The sequence below is a fragment of the Lissotriton helveticus genome, chromosome 2_1 (genome assembly GCF_964261635.1).
Source record: "Lissotriton helveticus chromosome 2_1, aLisHel1.1, whole genome shotgun sequence".
Lineage (NCBI taxonomy): Eukaryota > Metazoa > Chordata > Amphibia > Caudata > Salamandridae > Lissotriton > Lissotriton helveticus.
This window is the reverse complement of record NC_136059.1, coordinates 1,995,631,190-1,995,653,797: the sequence shown is the minus strand read 5'-3', so window position 1 is coordinate 1,995,653,797 and position 22,608 is coordinate 1,995,631,190. Positions and strand designations below refer to the sequence as shown.

At 48.6% G+C, this 22,608-nt stretch overlaps 1 protein-coding gene across 1 annotated transcript in view; it reads left to right on the top strand.

The window, feature by feature from the left end:
* Nucleotides 1-22,608, top strand: part of PLRG1 (pleiotropic regulator 1) — a 138,747-nt gene that overhangs the window by 35,113 nt on the left and 81,026 nt on the right. The window contains exon 4 of the mRNA XM_078676958.1: nt 8,470-8,523. Coding sequence (XP_078533084.1) covers nt 8,470-8,523 — 54 coding nt within the window. The remainder of the gene's footprint in view (nt 1-8,469; nt 8,524-22,608) is intronic.

Below are 22,608 nucleotides of genomic sequence, written 5' to 3'. Positions count from 1 at the left end.
TGAGACGTGAGGCATGGCTCAGAATCTCCGGTTTCAAGCCGGAGATACAAACCACCATCCTCAATCAGCCGGTCAACCCTGATAGGTTGTTTGGTCCTGAGGTGGATACCACACTGGAAAAAATAAAGAAGGATACCGAGACTGCAAAGTCCATGGGAGCACTCCAGTCCCAACAGTTTCGGGCCAATACTTTTCGTCGCTCAGGCAATAGAGGTGTACCCAGAGGCCTGATGTCCCAGCAAACGCAATACACTAGAGGTGGAGCGCAGTCCTCTTATACCAAGCAGAGTAGAGGCGGCTACCGGGGCAACAGTGCCAAGGGCAGAGGCCGTGGAAATAACAACTCCCGTTCCTCTGCCACCACCAAACAGTGATGACGCCCTGCCACTGCCCCCCGACCACACAACACCTGTCGGGGGGGAGACTCCAGCAGTTCCTGCCAGTCTGGAAATCCATCACCACAGACAGGTGGGTCAGGAAACTTATACAGTTCGGTTATTGTCTGGAGTTAACATCCACTCCACCCAACATGCCACCAAAACACCGTCCTATGTCCACAGAGCATTTGCACTTATTGCAGCAGGAGGTACTTGTCATGCTGCAAAAAGGGTCAATCGAGCTCGTGCCGGTGGAAGAAGAAGGCACAGGAGTGTACTCCCTGTACTTCTTAATCCCGAAGAAGGACGGGTCCCTCAGACCCATTCTGGACCTCAGACCCCTAAACCAGTATATTCTCTCAGAACACTTTCACATGCTGACGCTGCAGCAAGTTCTTCCGTTGCTCAACCAGAGAGACTTCCTCGCAACCTTGGATCTCAAGGATGCATACTTTCACATTCCTCTACATCCATCACACAAGAAATACCTCAGATTCACCATTCAGGGTCGGCATTATCAGTTCAAGGTCCTACCTTTCGGAGTGGGTGTTCACAAAATGCCTGGCGACGATGGCTGCGCACCTCAGAAGGCGGAACGTTCACGTTTACCCTTATCTGGACGACTGGCTTGTCCAAGCAAAGTCGGCCCAGCTGTGCGCCGCCAACATGTCCCACACCATACACCTTCTTCACAGTCTGGGATTCTCACTGAGTTATCCCAAATCGCACCTTCAGCCAGCCCATGTGCGGCAGTATCTGGGCGCGACGATAGATACTCTGGCGGCCACGGCTCAGCCGAATCCTGTGAGGATCAACAGCATTCAGTCGCTCATCCAGAAGTTCAGACCGCGACACTCGCTTCCAGCAAGAGTGTTCATGCAGTTGATAGGCATGATGGCCTCCTGCATCTTCATAGTCCCGCACGCGAGGCTACATATGCGTCTGCTTCAAGAGTGCTTAGCACGTCAGTGGAATCAGGCTCACGGACAGTTAAAGGACCTAGTGTTGGTGACCGGTCGGGCATACAACTCTCTGCATTGGTGGAATCCACACAACCTTTGAAAGGGCCGACCGTTCCAGGAGCCTGTTCCACAGATCATCCTAACAACGGACGCTTCTCTCCAGGGTTGGGGAGCTCATGTACTCCACTACACAGTGCAGGGACTATGGACTACAAGAAGATGCACATCAACCACCTAGAGCTGATGGCAATCTTCATGGCAATGAAGGCATTCAAAGTACATCTGTGCAACAAAGTCGTGTTGATCCGGACGGACAACATGACGGCAATGTATTACATTCAGAAGCAGGGAGGTACACACTCTCCACAGTTGTCTCATCTGGCTCAGAGCATGTGGAAGTGGGCCATTCAGAGAAACATCTTCCTCATGGCGGAACACCTCCCGGGCAAGGACAATCAGATGGCGGATCTGCTCAGCAGGTACAGCCACCAAATGCACGAGTACATCCATCAGTACTCCACCCGTACTTCCAGCAGTGGGGTCATCCAGAGATAGACCTGTTCGCCACAAGGGAAAACGCAAAATGACAACACTTTGCCGCCAGGTTCCCTCACCCACAGTCGCAGGGCAATGCGATATGGATGAACTGGTCAGGCAGATTTGCGTACTCTTTTCCCCAAGCACCTCTCATACCGCTGGTGGCACGAAAGCTAAAGCAACACTCAATGACACTCATCCTGGTTGCTCCAACGTGGGCACGCCAACCATGGTACACCACGTTTCTAGAACTCTCCGTCGTACCTCATCAAAGGCTGCACCTCACGCCCAGACTTTTGACGCAGAGCCATGGCGACATTCAGCACCCAGACCCGCAACAGCTCAACCTGGCGATCTGGCTCCTGAAGTCTTAGAATTTGGCTACCTTAACTTGCCTCCCGACTGCATGGATATCATACGGGAGGCAAGAAAGCCCACCACCAGAGCTTGCTATGCAGCAAAATGGAAGCGGTTTGTCATTTACTGTACAGAACACAACATCAACCCGCTAGATGCATCCACTCACAACATCGTCTGTTATTTGTTACATCTTTACAAATGCAAGCTGGCATATGCTTCCATTCGGATACACTTATCCGCCATAGCAGCTTATCTCCAAAACAGGCAGCACCTCTCCGTTTTCAGAGTGCCTGCCATTAAGGCCTTCCTAGAAGGACTGAAACGGGTCATCCCTCCCAGGACCCCGCCAGCTCCTGTATGGAACCTTAATGTGGTCCTCACCAGGTTGATGGGCCCACCTTTTGAGCCTCTGCATTCATGCGAGGTTCAGTTTTTAACATGGAAAGTGGCTTTTCTGATAGCCATTACGTCTCTGCGACGTGTTAGTGAGCTCCAAGTGCTCACTGTCCACGAGCCATTCATACAAATTCACTCGAACAGGGTGGTGCTGCGCACTAACCCTAAATTTCTTCCTAAGGTGGTTTCACAGTTCCATGTCAACCAGACTATTGAACTGCCCGCGTTCTTTCAAAACCCAGAGACAGTAGCCGAAAGAATGCTCCACACTCTCGACGTCAAACGAGCTTTGATGTACTACATCGATAGGACCAAGGATTTTAGGAAGACACAATAACTCTTTGTTGCCTTTTCGGCCCAGCACAAAGGCAACCCCATTTCCAAAGCAAGTATAGCCAGGTGGATCGTTAAGTGTATTCAAATTTGCTATCACAAGGCTAAGCGCACTTTAACGGCCCCCCCTAGAGCCCACTCCACCCGCAAGTTGGGGGCCGCCATGGCTTTCCTTGGTAATATCCCTTTGGAAGACATTTGTAGAGCCGCCACATGGTCTACACCACACACATTTACTAAACACTACTGTGTAGATGTGCACTCCAAGCAGCAAGCCGCTGTAGGGCAGGCTGTTCTTAAGGCACTTTTTCAAACGTCTGCAGCTGGCACAGGCGGCCGCCGTTAATGGAGGGACTGCTATATATTCTATGGTATAGATATGAATTCAGCAGCCCACATGCCTCGAACTGAATATGCTATTTACCAGTATGCATCTGTTCTTGGCATGTAGGGGTGCTGACATTCATATCGCCCGCCCTCCTCCCCGGCGCCTGTAGCGGCTGCAGATTTCATACTTACTCTTAGCATGGTCATCGCTCACACTGTTACACTCCATCTTCGCCACAATGGCTAATAACAATCTGGGGATGGAGTCGATGCCCATGCGCACTGTAGTCCAGGGGAGGAGCCACCTATCTCGTGATACTTCGAAGACTCTTCCAGGACAACAATGTGCAATCATCCGGACCCAACACTAGGCAGCGATCTATGCTATAGATATGAATGTCAGCAGCCCTACATGCCAAGAACAGATGCATACTGGTAAGTAGCATATTCATTACACGTGAGGCTACAGCTGCATGAGCAGATATGCCCCTCTACTCATCAGTCCTATTACTGCCAGTGCAAGTGGACAGGGAAGCCATTTTTAAAACATGTGCTGCACACTGGTGAAAGCGAGTTCCTCAGCTACATGATGGCTTCACTGAAAATGTGGATGTTTGGTATCAAACATCTCATATTGGTAAACCCACACTGATTCCGGTGATGGATTTACCAATAAATGCTGCCAGCGGGCACCTTAGAGGTGCCCCGTGAAAACCTTCCAGCCTCTGGTGTCCTCTCTGACTGGTTTCTGCCAACCTGAGACACTGTTCTGACCTCTTAACGTGAGAGCCTCAGCTCCCGGAAGGCCCAGAATAAAAGCCTGTCTGGGAAGAGGGTGTAACACCCCCTCCAGTAGGATGACCTTCTGATTAACCTCCCCAGGACGACGAGCTTCAAAGAGCTGCCACCTGTGAAATGAGAGACTTACTCCCCTCACAGGAGAGGAATCTGCCACCTAGAGCCCCCTTGGCACCTGGATAGGGGGCAAAATTAGCTAGTCAGGTAGGCATGACACACCCAGGCTAGTACCGCCCCTAAAGTAGGATACACTGAGGTGGATAACATTTTTCAGAAGTAGCCATCTTTGTGATGACTTACTTGGGAATTCTGAGACAGGTTTATTCCCTCTTCCAACATGAAGAGGTCATATAGAGGGCATAGTGACCCTAGAGTCAGTAGCCATTGGCTATTACTCTACACTCCCCCAACGCCCATAAATTGAGTATTTAGGGGAGCACCTAGCACCAGAGAATACGATTCTGTCGACCTAAGAAGAGAGAAGACACCAAAGATCCGCAAAAGCAGAGAGGAGGGAAGAAGCAGTTGACCTGTTACCAACCCTGCCAGCTTGTCTGCATCCCTTACCGATACCTGCACCAAAGTCAACTTGTCCTGCACCTGTTGGCTCAGAAACTTTTGAGGACTGCCTGCCTTCGATAAAGACCCAAGACCTCCCTTGAAGAGCGGACCTGTTCTCCTGCATTCCGCAAAAACTCAGAAGCAAAGACTCCTAGGCCCATGGAATCACCAAAACGTGACACCTGAAGCCACCATTTCACCCATCGCCCCCGGCCCAAGTTGAAGTGGCCAACGGTGTCAACAAGGTCCCCCAGCCCTCCAGCGCTCAAGTCCATAGTGGTGTTTCTCCTCGTGGACTCCGTCACCTGCAGCCTCTGCATGCAGGCCCCCTCGACCGACTGCTCCTGGGAAGAAAACCCAATGCCCAAAGTCACCTCTGCATCCGACTCCGCTGTGTCCTGGAGTAGAGAACCTCCGGTGTCCCTACGTCCCAGAGCATCGCAAGACTTGAACACCCTGTTGGTTCCTTCCGAATGGCCTTCTAGCCAGAGCCTTCAGCCATTTGGTGTAATTACCGATCTTCATAGAAAACCATTGGGCTCCCAACACTGTTTTGCACCCCGCACCCGGCTGCTCTTGTGCCACTGGTGGTGTGCTGTTGGTGCTGCCTTGGACCTTGCCCACCACTCATCTTAACTCCTGGAGATTGGTCCTGTAAGTCGCTGTAGTATCCCTGTTTCCAGAACTTGTTTTACCTTCCATAGGACAACATTGCTAAACTCCCAAAGTTGCAGGGTGTTTACTTTCTGAACTGAAAAGAATTTATATTTAAAAACGTACTTACCTGAACGATTTTTCTCTGTTGTCTAAACCTATATAAGGATACTTGCTATTTTTATAAAGTGGTGTGGATCTTCTTTTTGAGTCGTGTCTCATTTATTGGCCATAGTGTGTATTTTTTGATGTTTTGCACTCTACTGTGTTGAGCCTGTGGCTGCTCGACCACACTACCCCTACCAGAGTACTTTGGGATTGCTTAGCAAGCTGCTGCCCCTTCATAAGGGATCCCCCGACTCTTTGCACGATATATCAGATTTTTGATATATCACATAAAGAGCCAGCTTCCTACAGCCAGATTGAGGGACTGCATATTGCTCTTTCACAGGGTGCACGTCCCACACAAAGATTTTCCTTTAGGGCCAGTGTTGTCTGATTTGACAGTAGGACCCACTTGAAGTGAGCACAGGGCACATTCCAGCTTTATAAGTTCATGGCTCCTTCCGCTGCTGCTGTAAATTCGTTTTGAGGTGAACTGCTGCTATTTCACAGCATACCATAATGTGTTCTTGGAGTGTGCTTTACCAATGGTTCTTTGATAAATTTTGCCCAGGAAGAAGACCAAACCTTATGGTGTTTAATTTGCGGCACACTTATACCAGTTATTGAAAAAAACGTGGGGTGTAATTTAGGTTTTAATATCCAGTATTTTATGTTGTGAGCCATCTTTCCTTCCTTGTTTCCATCTTCGTTCTTTCCTTCTTTCCCTTTTCTCTTCTTTGTTGAATCCCTTCTATATTTTGTTTCTGCCTTCTTATATCTTAATTCTTGCCTTCTCTACTTCGTTTGTTGCTTCTTTCTTTCTCTTCTGCCTTTCCCTTTCCTTTTTTGCTTTCCCCATTTCTTTGCTTGGATTCTTCTTTTCATTTTTACGTTCTTTCCTTTCAGTCCTTCTTTTTGGGCTTTTATTATTTAAAATTGATTTTGTGCCTTCTTTACTTTTCTTCCCTTCTTTTTTCCTTTCTTCATTTTTTCCTTTATTTCCTTTTTTTGTTTTTGCCTTTCCCTTTTTTCTTTTTGCCTTTTTTCTCTCTTCCTTATTTCTGGCTCTTTTTTCCTTCTTTTTTCCCCCTCCTTTCCCTCCTCCTTTTTTACTATCTTTCCATCTTTCTTTCTTTTTTACCTTCCTTTCTTCTCTTACTTGCCTTAATTTTTTTCTTTCATTCTCTTTTTTCCTTCTTTTTTCCTTCTTTTTCCCCCCTCCTGTCCCTCCTCCTTTTTTACTTTCTATCTTTACATCTTTCTTTCTTTTTTACCCTCCTTTCTTCACTTACTTGCCTTAATTTTTTTCTTTCCTTCCTTCTTTTTTTCCATTTTCCCTCCTTTCTTTTTTTGCCTTCTTTCCTTTTTTGCCCTTCCTCCTTTTTCGTTCCTACATTCCTTTTTTCTTTCCTTACTTTCTTCTCTTCTTTATTGCCTTCGTTCTCAAAGGTGAGGCTAGCAGCCAATGCCAGACTAATGACTTCTTTTAGGTCTGTGTTAGTCAAGACTTTTGATTTTACTGAAAGTATGTGTGACATAGTTACTTATGGAGGTTTTCAGCAAGGCATTCTCCATTAGTTTGTGAATGTGTCATTCACATTTCTCCTCCACCCACTCCAGCATGCACCAAGAGGTAATGTTAGCCCACTCCAGCCATTGACTGAGCTCAAAATGAGTTACAGCATGCTTCCCTTTCACATCGAGCACATCAACACAATATAGTTTCCTTTGATGCTGGGTGCACCAGGGTAAGGTGTAGTTTTTTAAGGTAATTGGTTTTTAAAATTTCTTTTGATTTAATAGGGCCGGGCAGCTTCCTGAACAATAACGTTTAACAAAAACCACGCAAAATAAAAAAGAATTGCCAAAAGGCTGGCAGCCAACACCAGACGTATTGGCTTTGCGAATGCTTGGTTAAATATTATACAACTGGCACCATTTTGCATTCGACTTCCTGAGTTCCAAATCCTCCTCCCCCACCCCTCCCTTTAAGGAAAACACTATCTTTTGTAGTCTGTGCCAAGCTTTGGTATAGGTTCCTTTCAGTGCTGCAATGAGCACAAAGAAAATCCCTGATAAGGTATTTTCAGGAGCATGTGTTTTGATTTTGAATCGTCGCTACAGGTGTGCCCCTGCCCTACTGCTGTAATAAAGCAACGCGTACAGGAATTTTCTCCACATATTAGTGGCATTGGCTATTTCTTAAGGCATTCATCAGTTTAGGCTAATTAAGTTTACTGTGACGGGGATCACTGGAGACTGATTTAGATCATTGCTTAAGGACAGTGGATCAAAACTTTGATCTATATTATTCTACAGTCATTTGTGTATCCCGACATAGTTCATGTCCTACTTAGCTGTATAATTGTTCTGAAGATGCACAATTACTTTTTCAGTTTCTAAGATCATTGTAGGAATTGCCTAGTAGCATGAGCTGTCTCTTGCAAGACGTATTGTTATCTTACAGAGGCTTGGAGCCTTCTCGTTATTTGAGCATTAGTTGGCTTCATTGTCACTCTCATTTGATTGCTCATGTTTTCTAGCAGTCTTCCTTGTGTACTCCTCCCCCTCTGTCAAGCTTGCCCCTGTTGCTCTTTCGCTGCCCTAGTGCTTCTCCGGCTGCCCTCCTATGTGGTACCTTTGCCTGATTATACCATCTACATTGCTTTTTCGCCCATGTTGGTATCTGTTATCCGTTTGCTCCCCCTGCGTTTCTTGCACTTTGTTTTGGTCCCTGCCACCCACACCCTCATTGTTGCATCCCCCTTTCAGTGATATTATTTTCTTTAAGTCTTCCCATAATATCCTAATTCTGTTTCACAAACCTAAACCGAAGGCAAGAATAAAAAAAACGTTGTTAATGTTCGTTTTTGCTTCGGGAGCTTTGTCTGAAATGTATTGTGTACTATGCAGATTGACTGGTAACTGGGAGGGCCTTTACTTCAGTTTATAAGGAAACCTTTCATTGTGTGATGTAAATGAGGAGTGAGAGTAAGCTGTTGTCTGTTACAAGCCTGCTCTAGTTGAGGATTAACTAGCTTTTATTTTTTTCCTTTTAGGTCAGGAGTCTGAGTATGCAGCGACAGGAACCCTTCCGTATCCATCAGGTCCTGGTTAGTCTGACATGAATTTACTTTTGATTTATATGCTCTTTGATTTCGTGGCTCAAAATGGAGAATGGGCAGCTTGTGATCTTCTTCTACTGTCTGTCTTCTAATGCAGCTGTGTTGAGAATTACCCCTTTCCTCGTTTTCACAAAGGACAGTTTTCCTTTCCTCTTTAGCCAAAATAAGAGTTGCATTAGTAAATGTAGATTTTCTCCCCAAAAGAAAATCTGTTGCCTTTATTTAAGTAGAATACATGCTTTCTAACTGTTAGTATTACTTGTAGCACGCAGAAGCATTATTTTTAACGCTTCTTGAATCTAAACTATTTTGCATTATATAATATCCATTCGCAAGAGCAATGGAAATTGGCTTCACAATAAGGCTACTTTTGGTCTGCCCCGCTCAGTTGATGTATTAATCAAAACATTTTTGAAAAAGGCACTGCAAAAAGGTTTCAGCACTCTTATGCATACATATTGCTTTATCGTATTACAGTCCACAAATTATTAGCACAATGAAGAATTGTCCAACTCCTGTGGTATGTATTTTCAATGCAGTTTTCACTTTATTTTTTCATCAAAGGATTCACTCCACAGTCCCAAAAAGCATAGCCAACGCATTTCGTCTACTGAGAGACTTATTCAGGGCTTGACAGTATGCCGACAAAAGTGTTGCGTCACATCTTGTAGTGTTCCTATCCCCGAAAAGATTAATTCTTTATGTGGAGAAGTGTGGCTCAGGGGTTAGAGGCAGCAGACCCGGAAGCTGAGATCGGTCCTGGACCAGGGTTCAATTCCCCGCCTCGGCGGGTCTTGGGCTAAAAATTCCACGGACTCGATAATTCTCGCCCCGGTGCCTCCTCGACTCACGAGTTCACACTCTGCGACTCTGGGCAATAGCTTGCTTAATCTCCACAACGGCCCCTCGCGGCGGGATGCCTGACTTTCACCTTGTGGATACCCTGCTATCTCACAGGGGAATACCAGGACGGGTTCCCTAAGCAAGCGCCGGGAAACCCACTGCGGGTAGCTGTGCGCTATATAAGCTCAACTACATTTATTGTTTCACAATTCCTTAGCAGCCTGGTAACCGCTCCTCACTCTTGTCAAAATGAAATGTCTTTTTTCGTACATGAAGAAGTCTCTTAGTAGACGAAAAGTGTTGGCTATGCTTTTTGGGACTGTGGAGTGAATCCTTTGATGAAAAAATAAAGTGAAAACTGCGTTTGAAAATACATACCACAGGAGTTGGACAATTCTTCATTGTGCTAATAATTTGTGGACTGTAATACGATAAAGCAATATGTATGCATAAGAGTGCTGAAACCTTTTTGCAGTGCAATTTGTTGTGACTTTGTTCCATATTGTGGGGAGTATAGAGGGAAGTATTCCCTGGTTTCGTGGACCTTTTTGTTACTTTAGGACACAATTCAATCTGTTGGGTGCTGTTTTAGTAGCCCCTGCCCTCTGCCATTGTGTTTTGAATTTTTGAAAAAGCCTGGGGAGGGAGCGGGTCCCTTGAACCCCTCCCGCTCCTGTTTTAGAATTAAAAACAAATATGAGGCCCCACTCCGTTTTTATTTCAAAACAAATAATCATGCCTGGCCCGAGGAATGAGGTCCCTGGGGCTGAAATCGGGCCAAGGAGGGAGAGCCACCCCCCCCCCCTTTCAAAGTAGCCTGGCCCCGAGGCATGGGGTCCCTGGCTGAAATCAGCCCACTGAAGGGCAAGCACGCAGCTCCCCTGTTAAAAAGATATATATATTTTTTTTAAACGGACCGGCAAGTTGCCAGAGGCCCCGCCCTCTTTCTGCACTACTCTGCAAACGTGCCTCCTGGTCCACTACTAGTTGGGGAATTAAATCCCCTTGAATGCTGAGAGTGTTTGGGGGGGGCAACAAGCTCTCCTGTTAACTCCAGTAAGTCCCCAACAGCAGGATTGCTCAGAGGACTTCAGAGGCCATGCCCACTTTCTCCACCACTCTGCAAACGCAACTACTAGTTAAAAACCATAGAAATTCACTGAAAAAATCAAAGGTTACAGGGATGTTACAGTTGGGAATTAGCATTTAAGAACAAGCATTGGAAATGCAATAGGTCTCGCAGCGTTAGAGTTAGTGCATTTAGAATTGTTTATGGGTTTTTTGTTGTAAATCTTTTGCATTTTTATTTTTAGTAGCCAATGCTAAAGAATTACAAATCAAAAAAGCAATAAACATTTGTAAAAGCTTTAACTAAAAATCACTAGTAGATATGCTATATGCTATGCTGATGAAAACGCTTGCATATGGTGGGTGGATTAAGGGCCAGAGACTCCTTTTTGTCATGGAAATGTTTTTGGTTACTTGGCGTTGCGTGGGTGAGTGGCGTTGCGTGGGTGAGTGGCGTTGCGTGGGTGAGTGGCGTTGCGTGGGTGTGTGGCGTTGCGTGGGTGAGTGGCGTTGCGTGGATGAGTGGCGTTGCGTTATTGAGATGGCTTTTGAATACTTTGAAGGAAGGGTTAGTGCTGATATGTATAGGGATGACATTCCAAATTCTGGGTGCATTTCTGGAGAAGGACCTAGATAAGGTGTTTTGTTTGCAGGTTTTCGGGGGAATGAGTAACAGAGTGTTGGCACTTCTGAGATTTCTTGTCTGTCCCACTTTATTGAGTTTGGCGGCTAGTTAGGTGGGTTTTTCAGTGTGCAGAGCTTTGTGTGTGAGACAAGCAGTTCTGAAGTTAGCCCTCATTTCTATTGGGAGCCACTTAAGCTCTTTTAGAGCGGGGGAGATGTGTTCGTATTTCTTTCCTCCGTCACCATTCTGGCTGCTGCATTTAGGGTTGATCTGAGAGGAGCAAGGTGTAGTTTAGCTGTGCCTGTGAGGGTGGCGATCCCATAGTCTAATCTGGATAGCACGAGGGATTGCGTGACTTGCTTAAGGTCATTTGGTGGGATGAAGGGTTTGATTTTGTTCAGTAGTTTTAAGTTGAAGAAGGAACATCTTGCAGTGTTCTCGATGTGTTTGACCATGTCAGGGTTGGAGTCTAGAGTGATACCCAATGACTTCACTGAGTCTGCCGGGATGAGAGTACAGTCGAGAGCATCAATTGACTTTATCCACTCCGTGATTCTGGGGGTATGTTCTTTGTTGGCTATGAGGAGGATTTCCGTTTTGGCTTGGTTGAGTTTCAGATGGTTTTGAGACGGCCACTTTTGGACTTCTATTAGGGTGTTATTGAGTCTTTGCATGTCCGCTATGGTGGAGGTTTCGAGGTAGATCTGAGTGTCATCGGCATAGAGGTGGAAGGGAATATTGGCTTTTTTGAGGATGATGGTGAGTAGCTCCATGTAAATGTTGAACAGAGCAGGTGAAAGAACTGAACCTTGGGAAACACCTCTGATTATAGGGTGTAGGACGTGAAGTTTCGGATTTTTGTTCTTTGAGAGCAGTTTTGCAAGAAGGAGGTGAACCATTGTAAAACCACCCCTTCTGCTCCTGCCCTTTCTTGGAGAACGTTGATGAGTAGTTTGTGGTGGACTGTGTCAAAGGCTGCCAAGAGGTCCAGGAGTATGAGTAGACGGCAGCGGTCCTTGTCCAGTGATTTGTGAATGTCGTCAATGACATTTAAGGTGGCAGTCTCTGTGCTGCATCCTTTTCTAAAGCCGGATTGGTGTATTGGTGAGTGGTTGGGTGTGTGAACGAGTATATGAATGGTTCTGTGGTTGTGTGAGTGGGTGTATGAGAGGCTGTAATGGGCTGTGAGTGGTTCTGTGGGTGATGGCACCAGTGATGTCACTGTCCAAGTCATGAGTATATGTGAGGTAATAAGCAATTATAGTTATCTCCGGTAACTATAACTGCTGAATTTCAATGATTTAGTCAATCAATCAATCAGTACATTTGTAGAGCACAGTACTTACCCTTCGGGGTCTCAGGGCGCTGGGGGGGGGGGGGTGCTGCTACTGCGCAAACAGCCAGGTCTTGAGGAGTCTCCTGAAGGGCAGCAGGCCCTGGGTCTGTTGTAGGCGGTTGGTGAGGGTGTTCCAGGTTTTTGCGGTGAGGTGAGAGAACGACCTTCCGCCGCCATTCGCTCGGCGGATGCTTGGGACAGTGGCAAGGGCGAGGTCAACGGACCGAAGCTGGAGGTTCGGGGTGTAGAAGGTGAGTTGTTCTTTGAGGTACGCTGGTCTGGTGTTGTGGAGAGCTTTGTGAGCATGGGTGAGGAGTTTGAAGATGATCCTCTTGTTGACGGGGAGCCAGTGCAGGTTTTTCAGGTGGGCTGTTATGTGGCTGTGGCAGGGGATGTCGAGGATGAGGCGTGCAGAGGCGTTCTGTATGCATTGTCGTCGTTTCTGGAGTTTGGCTAAGGTTCCTGCGTAGAGAGAGTTGCGATAGTCCAGTTTACTGCTGATGAGGACCTGGGTGACCGTCTTTCTGGTACCGGTGCGGATCCATCTGTAGATCATGCGCAAGGTGTTGCAACAGGAGGAGGAGACAGCGTTCACTTGTTGAATCATTGACAGAGCGGATGCCAGGATGACTCCCAGGTTGCGTGCGTGGTTGGTGGGCGTCGGTGCAGCTCCCAGTGCGGCCGGCCACCATGAGTCGTCCCAGGCGGAGGGGAGAATCCGATGATGAGGACCTCAGTCTTGTCCGAGTACAGTTTCAGGCGGCTGCTCATCATCCAGTCGGTGGTGGCCTTCATTCCTTCATGGAGGTTGAATTTGGCGGTGGTGGGGGCCTTGGTGAGGGAGAGGATCAGCTGGGTGTCGTCGGCGTATGAGATGATGTTGAGGTTGAGTGATCGGACGATGTTGGCGAGCGGTGCCATGTAGATGTTGAAGAGTGTCCGTCTGAGGGACGATCCTTGGGGTATGCCGCAGATGATCTTGGTGTTAGTAGAGCGGAATGGGGGGAGGTGGACACTCTGGGTTCTGCCAGTGAGGAAAGAAGTTGTCGAGTCCAGGGCTTTGTCGCGAATCCCTGCGTTATGGAGGCGTGTGCTAAGGGTGTGATGACAGACGGTGTCGAAGGCGGCCGAAAGGTCCAGGAGGATGAGGGCCGCTCCGTTGTCCAGCATGGCCCTGATGTCGTCGGTGGCGGCAATGAGGGCTGTTTCGGTGCTTTGGTTGCTGCGGAATCCGGATTGGGATGGGTCCAGGATGTTCTCTTCGAGGAAGGAGGTCAGTTGCTTGTTGACAATCTTCTCAATGACTTTCGCCGGGAACGGGAGTAGGGAGATGGGCTGGAAGTTCTTGAGGTCCTTGGGGTCCACCTTTGGGTTTCTTGAGTAAGGCGTTGATCTCTGCGTGCTTCCAGCTCTCCTTAAAGGTGGCAGTCTCAAAGGAGCTGTTGATGACCTTGCGGAGGTGGGGTGCAATGGTGGAGCTTGTTTTGTTGAAGATGTGGTGCGGGCATGTGTCAGATGGTAAGCCGGAGTGGATGGTGTTCATGATTTTTGTGATTTCGTTGACGTAGGTCCAGGGAGCAGGAGGTTGATGTGGCTGGGGGGTGGTGAGTCTGAGGTGTCAGTCGGGGGTATAAACAAATTTTGATATCCCAGTGCACTCAGGATTTCATACAATTTCAATGATGTGTTCTTTATCTTAAGACTCTGTGCTGCAATGTCTGTCGCACCGTGTCTGTCGGTGGCTTTGAATAACAAAAATTGTGTGTGTTAGGAGGCTCCTAATCACTGAAGTCTTGCGCACAAGTTCCAATGAAACTAAATTGTTTCTTCACTTTCTTAGAGAACTTAAAAAACTTGATTCAAATGATCAATTGGCAGTTCATCAATGAATCTTTATTTTATGAATATTTGTTCATGATTTGACTTCAATCCGTTATTTCATTCCATAACGTGATGAGACATCGTTGTGATACATTTATTTTAACACCCAATGCATTTCGGGTCATTAAATCGACCCTTCCTCAGGGGCCTATAAAGGAAAAACACAGGGGACCAGATCAGTCACTATCTGTACAAATTCTCACATATAAACAAAATGACATCATAGCTTTTCATTATCAATAAGTGCTAGTTTAGTGAGGTACCTAACAACGCAATATGTAATCACCGGTGATACGTTTTTGCATCCAATGAAAGGAAACCAAATTATGCTTTGTCATTCAAGCACATGTGACACGAAAAAGGTAATCTACGCAATAAAATGCCCTTGCGGCAAGATTTATGTAGGACAAACCGAGAGGAAGATCAAGGTCAGAATGACTGAACATAAAAGTAACATTAGGTTAAAAAACATGAAATCCACCATCGCCACCCATTGGATGGAAGCCAATCACCAGATTTCGCAAATGAAATTCACAATACTGGAAGTAGTGCCACAACGCTGCGACATGGATCCTCACAAATCTCGTTTAATGGCTAAGTTCTACTGGATAAAAAAATGTAACTCTCTTCAATCAAACGAGATGAATGATAGGGTAGAATATGTATGTTTCCTTTAATTGTATTTCCTACTTAACATTGGACATTGCTCTATTCTTGATCATGATAACTTTATTGCACACAACCTTTATATTGTCCTTATTTAACGATTATGTATTGTACTCTTCTCTAGTTCATTTGTTTACATCATATCCAATTTTTCACATTTCACATCATTCCTTCACTTCACACGTTGTTTTTTCATTAGCACCTCAGCGAGTCTCTTTTCCGAATCCGTCACCACACAATATTTGACCTCCGTCTGTCTTCTTTCTTTATTCGGCAGCTTCCACGTTCTTTGCGCTCAGTGAGCTTTTTGTACATCTTCTATTGGTCGTCATCACACACGTGACCCGGTACTGAAGCCAATACACCCAGATCACATGATCACGCAAGCACCTTGAGTCCACGGGACGTAGTCACATGACGCGTTTTTGAAGTTAAAACAATGCCCATTGGTCATTCAATATTCGAACTTACTTTTCCGAACTAACACAGAAGAGACTAACGATCACTGACCGCGACTCTCACTTCGACAAACTCAATTGTAAGTACCACTATTCCCTTCACCGAGATCCGCAGGAGACTGCATCCCTGTTCACCATTAGCCTGCACACGTTTTTTCTTTCTTCTTACCCTTCATGTTCATGCACGGATCTATCACTCGCAAACCATTTATCAGAGGTCTAAACGCCCTAAAATTGCACATTCCATATTACACGCGCTAAGAGAGAACTTTTTTTGGCATTCACTTCACGCTTTTTTGTTAGAAACGACAATAGTGTTATTGCGTTGTTAGGTACCTCACTAAACTAGCACTTATTGATAATGATAAGCTATGATGTCATTTTGTTTATATGTGAGAATTTGTACAGATAGTGACTGATCTGGTCCCCTGTGGTTTTCCTTTATAGACCCCTGATGAAGGGTCGATTTAATGACCCGAAATGCATTGGGTGTTAAAATAAATGTATCACAACAATGTCTCATCACGTTATGGATTGAAATAACGTATTGAAATCAAATCATGAACAAATATTCATAAAATAAAGATTCATTGATGAACTGCCAAATCATAATTTGAATCAAGTTTTTTAAGTACTCTAAGAAAGTGAAGAAACAATTTAGTTTCATTGTTACTTGTGTGCAAGACTTCAGTGATTTGGAGCCTCCTAACACACACAATTTGTGTCAGTCGGGGGGGCCTGGTTGTTGAAGCTGTCGAGGATGTCTGCGATCTTGGGGTGAAAGAAGATGGCTCGGGAGTTGCAGTGGTCTTGTGATGGCGGGAAGTCGTTGTAGCTGGGGTTGGAGAGTTCCTTTACAATGTTGAAGAGCTCTTTGCTGTTGTGTGCGTTGCTGTCAATGCGCCCTTTGAAGTAGGTCCTTTTGGCGGTTAGGATGAGTTGGTGGTGTCTGCGAATGGCGCTCTTGTAGGCTGTGTTGCTGTCCGGTGTCTGTTCGTGGTGGCACTTCATCTCGAGCCTACGGCAGGCCTGCTTGGATGCCTGGAGGTCGGCGGTGAGCCAGATGGTTTTTTAGGTCTCGTCCTTTACCATTCCGAAGGAATGGGAAATGGCGAGAATTCAAGTGCTCGAACTGATTGTCAAACCACCGCTTTTTTTCGTGGCGTTTTCTTCGAGTGCACGTACAGGCACGCGCTTTTGGCCCATACACTTTCATGGCCATCTGTTCCTGTTCCTCAATGTCCCTCCCACCCTTCGTTTGATCTTGCCGCGAGTTCAGGCTAATGGCCCTCCCCCAGCACAGAGCGCGCATCGCGGCCGCACAGCACATCAAAGGGCTTCTCCCAGCGTGTGCTGTGCGGCTTCTCCTCCCCATATTATGTGGCCGGCTGTACTTGTGTTTCCCGGCTGCTTCCCGGCCGCTCTTGTATTTAATTAGCAGCAGCAGCATTTCTCCTGCACCAGGCCACATCAAAGGCTCTGTGCCACTTTCACCCACACAGTAACACTTACAGACACGCAACGCCACTCACACCCACGCAAGCCCACTATCATCCACGCAAGCCCACTATCATCCACGCAACACCACACTCACCCACGCAACGCCACTCACCCACGCAACGCCACTCACCCAAGCAACACCACTCATCCACGCAACCCCACTCATCCACGCAACCCCACTCATCCACGCAACCCCACTCATCCACGCAACCCCACTCATCCACGCAACCCCACTCATCCACGCAACCCCACTCATCCACGCAACCCCACTCATCCACGCAACCCCACTCATCCACGCAACGCCACTCATCCACGCAACGCCACTCACCCACGCAACGCCACTCACCCACGCAACACCACTCACCCACGCAACCCCACTCACCCACGCAACCCCACTCATCCACGCAACGCCACTCATCCACGCAACGCCACTCATCCACGCAACGCCACTCATCCACGCAACGCCACTCACCCGCGCAACGCCACTCACCCGCGCAACGCCACTCACCCGCGCAACGCCACTCACCCGCGCAACGCCACTCACCCGCGCAACGTCACTCACCCGCGCAACGCCACTCACCCGCGCAACGCCACTCACCCGCGCAACGCCACTCACCCGCGCAACGCCACTCACACGCGCAACGCCACTCACGCGCGCAACGCCACTCACGCGCGCAACGCCACTCACGCGCGCAACGCCACTCACGCGCGCAACGCCACTCACGCGCGCAACGCCACTCACGCACGCAACGCCACTCACGCACGCAACGCCACTCACGCACGCAACGCCACTCACGCACGCACCGCCACTCACGCGCAACGCCACTCACGCGCAACGCCACTCACACACGCAACGCAACGCCACTCACACGCGCAACGCAACGCCACTCACACGCGCAACGCCACTCACACGCGCAACGCCACTCACACGCGCAACGCCACTCACACGCGCAACGCCACTCACGCGCGCAACGCCACTCACGCACGCAACGCCACTCACGCACGCAATGCCACTCACGCACGCAACGCCACGCACGCAACGCCACTCACGCACGCAACGCCACTCACGCACGCAACGCCACGCACGCAACGCCACTCACGCACGCAACGCCACTCACGCACGCAACGCCACTCACGCACGCAACGCCACTCACCCGCGCAACGCCACTCACCCGCGCAACGCCACTCACCCGCGCAACGCCACTCACCCGCGCAACGCCACTCACCCGCGCAACGTCACTCACCCGCGCAACGCCACTCACCCGCGCAACGCCACTCACCCGCGCAACGCCACTCACCCGCGCAACGCCACTCACACGCGCAACGCCACTCACGCGCGCAACGCCACTCACGCGCGCAACGCCACTCACGCGCGCAACGCCACTCACGCGCGCAACGCCACTCACGCACGCAACGCCACTCACGCACGCAACGCCACTCACGCACGCAACGCCACTCACGCACGCAACGCCACTCACGCACGCACCGCCACTCACGCGCAACGCCACTCACGCGCAACGCCACTCACACACGCAACGCAACGCCACTCACACGCGCAACGCAACGCCACTCACACGCGCAACGCCACTCACACGCGCAACGCCACTCACACGCGCAACGCCACTCACACGCGCAACGCCACTCACGCACGCAACGCCACTCACGCACGCAATGCCACTCACGCACGCAACGCCACGTACGCAACGCCACTCACGCACGCAACGCCACTCACGCACGCAACGCCACGCACGCAACGCCACTCACGCACGCAACGCCACTCACGCACGCAACGCCACTCACGCACGCAACGCCACTCACGCACGCAACGCCACTCACGCACGCAACGCCACTCACGCGCGCAACGCCACTCACGCGCGCAACGCCACTCACGCGCGCAACGCCACTCACGCGCGCAACGCCACTGACACGCGCAACGCCACTGACACGCGCAACGCCACTGACACGCGCAACGCCACTGACACGCGCAACGCCACTGACACGCGCAACGCCACTGACACGCGCAACGCCACTGACACGCGCAACGCCACTGACACGCGCAACGCCACTGACACGCGCAACGCCACTGACACGCGCAACGCCACTCACACGCGCAACGCCACTCGCACGTGCAACGCCACTCGCACGCGCAACGCCACTCGCACGCGCAACGCCACTCGCACGCGCAACGCCACTCGCACGCGCAACGCCACTCGCACGCGCAACGCCACTCGCACGCGCAACGCCACTCGCACGCGCAACGCCACTCGCACGCGCAACGCCACTCGCACGCGCAACGCCACTCGCACGCGCAACGCCACTGACACATGCAACGCCACTGACACAGGCAACGCCACTGACACAGGCAACGCCACTGACACAGGCAACGCCACTGACACAGGCAACGCCACTCACACATTGTGGGTGCAGATTGTGGGTGCAGATTGTGGGTGCAGATTCAGAGAAAACTCAGCAGCACCACCACCATTGCAATGCAATAGGTCTCGTTTTAACGCAAATTTAAGCTATAGGCCTTGTAAATGGCAAAGCCTTTTATTTATGTTCCAAAAACCAGAACGCAAAAATAAAGGGCATAATCATTTACAATGCTAATAGTTCAGACTCGCGTTATTGCGAGACCTATTGCATTTTCAATGCTTGTCTGTTGGTGCGTCTGTTCGAGTGTTTCTTGATTGGGGCGAGAGTGTTGGCGCAGTCGTCGATCCATTGCCTGAGGTTGTTGGCGGCAGAGTTGGTGTCGGTCGTGTCCGTTGGTGGGTTTCGGGCGAGGGTGGTGATTAGCTGGTCTCCGGTGACCTTGCTTCAGCTGCGGTTGGGGGCCCGTTGTGTGCGGTGGTGCGTGGTAGGCTTCTCTAAGGTGAAGTGGACGCTGCGATGGTTGGTCCAGTGGAGTTAAATGTTTTGGCTGAAGGTGACGTGGTTGCTGGCTGAGAAGATGGGGTCGAGCGTGTGCCCGGCAGAGTACGTGGGAGTCTTGATGAGCTGTTTGAGTTCGAGGTTGTCGAGCAGGGTGGTGCAGTTGCTGCTGTTGGTGTTCTTGAGGTGGGAGTTCAGGTCTCCGAGGAGGATGTAGTCCGTGGAAGCAAGGGCGTGCATGCTGACGAAGTCAGCGAAGGAGTCGCTGAACTACGGATGGGGGTCTGTAGATGAGGGTTCCTCAGGGTGGTGTTGGGGTCGGTGTGGATCTGGAAGTGCAGGTGTTAGGCGGTGATGAGCGTGTCGTCGGTGCTGGTCGAGATTCTGAGGGTGTTTCTGTGGACGATGGCGATCCCTCCTCCTGTTCCGTTGGTGCGGTCCCTGCGGGTGATCTTGTAGCTGTCAGGGATGGCTATGGCAATGTCGGGTGCCCGAGGAGGGGCTCATCCAGGTCTCCGTCAGGAAGGCGACGTCTGGGGAGGTGGAGTCGAGTAGGTCCCAGAGTTCGATGGCGTATTTGCAGGCGGAGCTGGTGTTGAGTAGAAGGCTTCGGAGGCTGTTGCGACCTACTCCGGTGGGCGTGGTGGCGGTTTGGAGGCTGATGTAGCTGCAGTCCGGCAGGAAAAGGGTCCATGGGTCCTTTTTGGTGTGGCCCGGAGGCAGGTGTGTGATCGGCTGGCGTTGAGTGCGTGGAGGTGCGTGGAGGGTGCTAGCGTCGTAGTGGCGTCGGGTGTCTTGGTGTTCGCGGGGGCCAGGGGGTTTGGCGCTGGGCGCAGTCTAGGCATGGATGGGCGCAGACGGGCTTGCCTTTGGCGCAGTCACGCTTGCGGAGAGTCAGTGAGCTGCAAGCTCTGACTTTGGAGAGAAACTTTTCTTTCCTGGTGCACAAAGATTGGCTCTTTCTTAGAACTAACCCCAACTTTCTGCCGAAGGTCGTCTCCACGTTCATTGTCAGTCAAACCATTGACTTAGCAATGTTCTTTACACAACTGCAGCCTTTTGCAGGAAGAACCTTACACACTTTGTATGTCAAGAGGGTGCTCATTTACTACATTGACCACACCAAACATATGTGCGCCCCTCTATTACTGTTCCGTAAACTTTTTAAAACATGTCTATTCTAATTCTAGTGATTTGAGCAGCAGCTGGGCCTATGCCTAGCGATGGGAAACCAGATGGGTAGCTGTGCGCTTTATAAATGAAATTAACATAACACCCAGTTTGACATCGTTGGCAGTAACTGTGTTTTGCCTACCTCTCCAGGCCAAATGTTATATTGCCAGACGTTGGATTAAGATAATATATGGCATTCAGTTTTTAGTTGCTCTCATACAATTTTGATAGTTGTCCACTGCTAGAGAAATATATTTTTCAATTCTCAAATCAATTTAGATATCAGCTTACATGAAAAATGAGTACCCTAAATACTTTCTCAAGTGGGCTAATAAAAGTACAATTAGGTTGAAAAGTAGTCTGAATAATTTGGACTATTGGGGCATCTCAGAGTTCAAATGGTAGAGGGTTGACCGTGTGGTGTCCATTTTAACCTGTCGTGTCAAATCACTCAGAAAATCTTTAATCGATGTACGATATGTGTCTAGGACACCAAGTCTGCTTAAATGACCCAGAACAATAGATTGGTCTTTGTGTAGAGAGCACTGGAGCTGCTGGGGACCCCTCGTCTGCTGATCATTCCAGCTCATCCATAGCTGCCATTGGGATTGTTTCCATGCTATGCCCTCATCAAAAACTGACATGCATCGAGTGTACTAAATGATTAACTTCAACAAATTCATGCAGTTGATTGTGTTGCTTTCTCTAGTAATTTAGCCGTGAAAGGCAGTTTAATAATACATCATGATTTTTTTAACAGAGTTACTAGAGTGGCAAACTTCAAAGCAGGAGGGCGGGGTGGGGGGGGTCCTTGCCAGATAACATTGAAGCTATAATTGTAGCAAATATATATTGTTGCTTGCTGATTGTCGCAATTATGCTGTTGATGTCTGACTGTGTAATCTGTTTAAACTTAGATAAACATTGATTGATTTTGCTAGCTGGAAGATCAGTCTTACCTATGGAAACTTTTAACTGAAGCCTTACAATATTGTTTCAATTGGAGCTGATTTTTCCTGAAGAGATTTGAGTCTTGTTCCATTTCTGATCTGTACAACAATATGGAGGTTTGGCACAGCCAATTCTATAAACTTTGAGAAGGAACTGCAGCCACATTAGGGTCCGAGAGGTTGTTTCTGATATGAAAGGCTGGGTTTGTTGATTTCAATCATGGATTTGTATGTTATTTTTGTCATCGAACCATGTGGTTTTAGTGTCAGTAATTTTATTTAAACCCCATTACATTTTAAAGCTCAGAGTGTTTGTTTTGCAGTTATGAGGCCTTATAAAAACACAGGTTTGGGGGTTTCCATGTAGAATATCAACAAAGGCCAGCAAATTCAGTTATTTTCAAGGAGATCATTACAATTAGATAGTGAGCACCCGGGGCTTATCCTTGGAAGAATGGCGACATAGCCCCATTGTAGATGCGAGTCTATTAGGGATCAATGTCATCTTACATCTTATAGCTATGATGAAAGGTGGTGAAGCAGATGGGGGGGGGGACCATCTCTAGGAGAGCCCAGAAAAAAGAAATGACATTGTTTAGTCCATGGAAAATGTTTGGAGGTTGATTAGGAATATCATGGGGCTAAGAACAAATGCTTTTAGGGCAAAACAAATAAGAAAAAAGGTTCTAATAGCTGTTT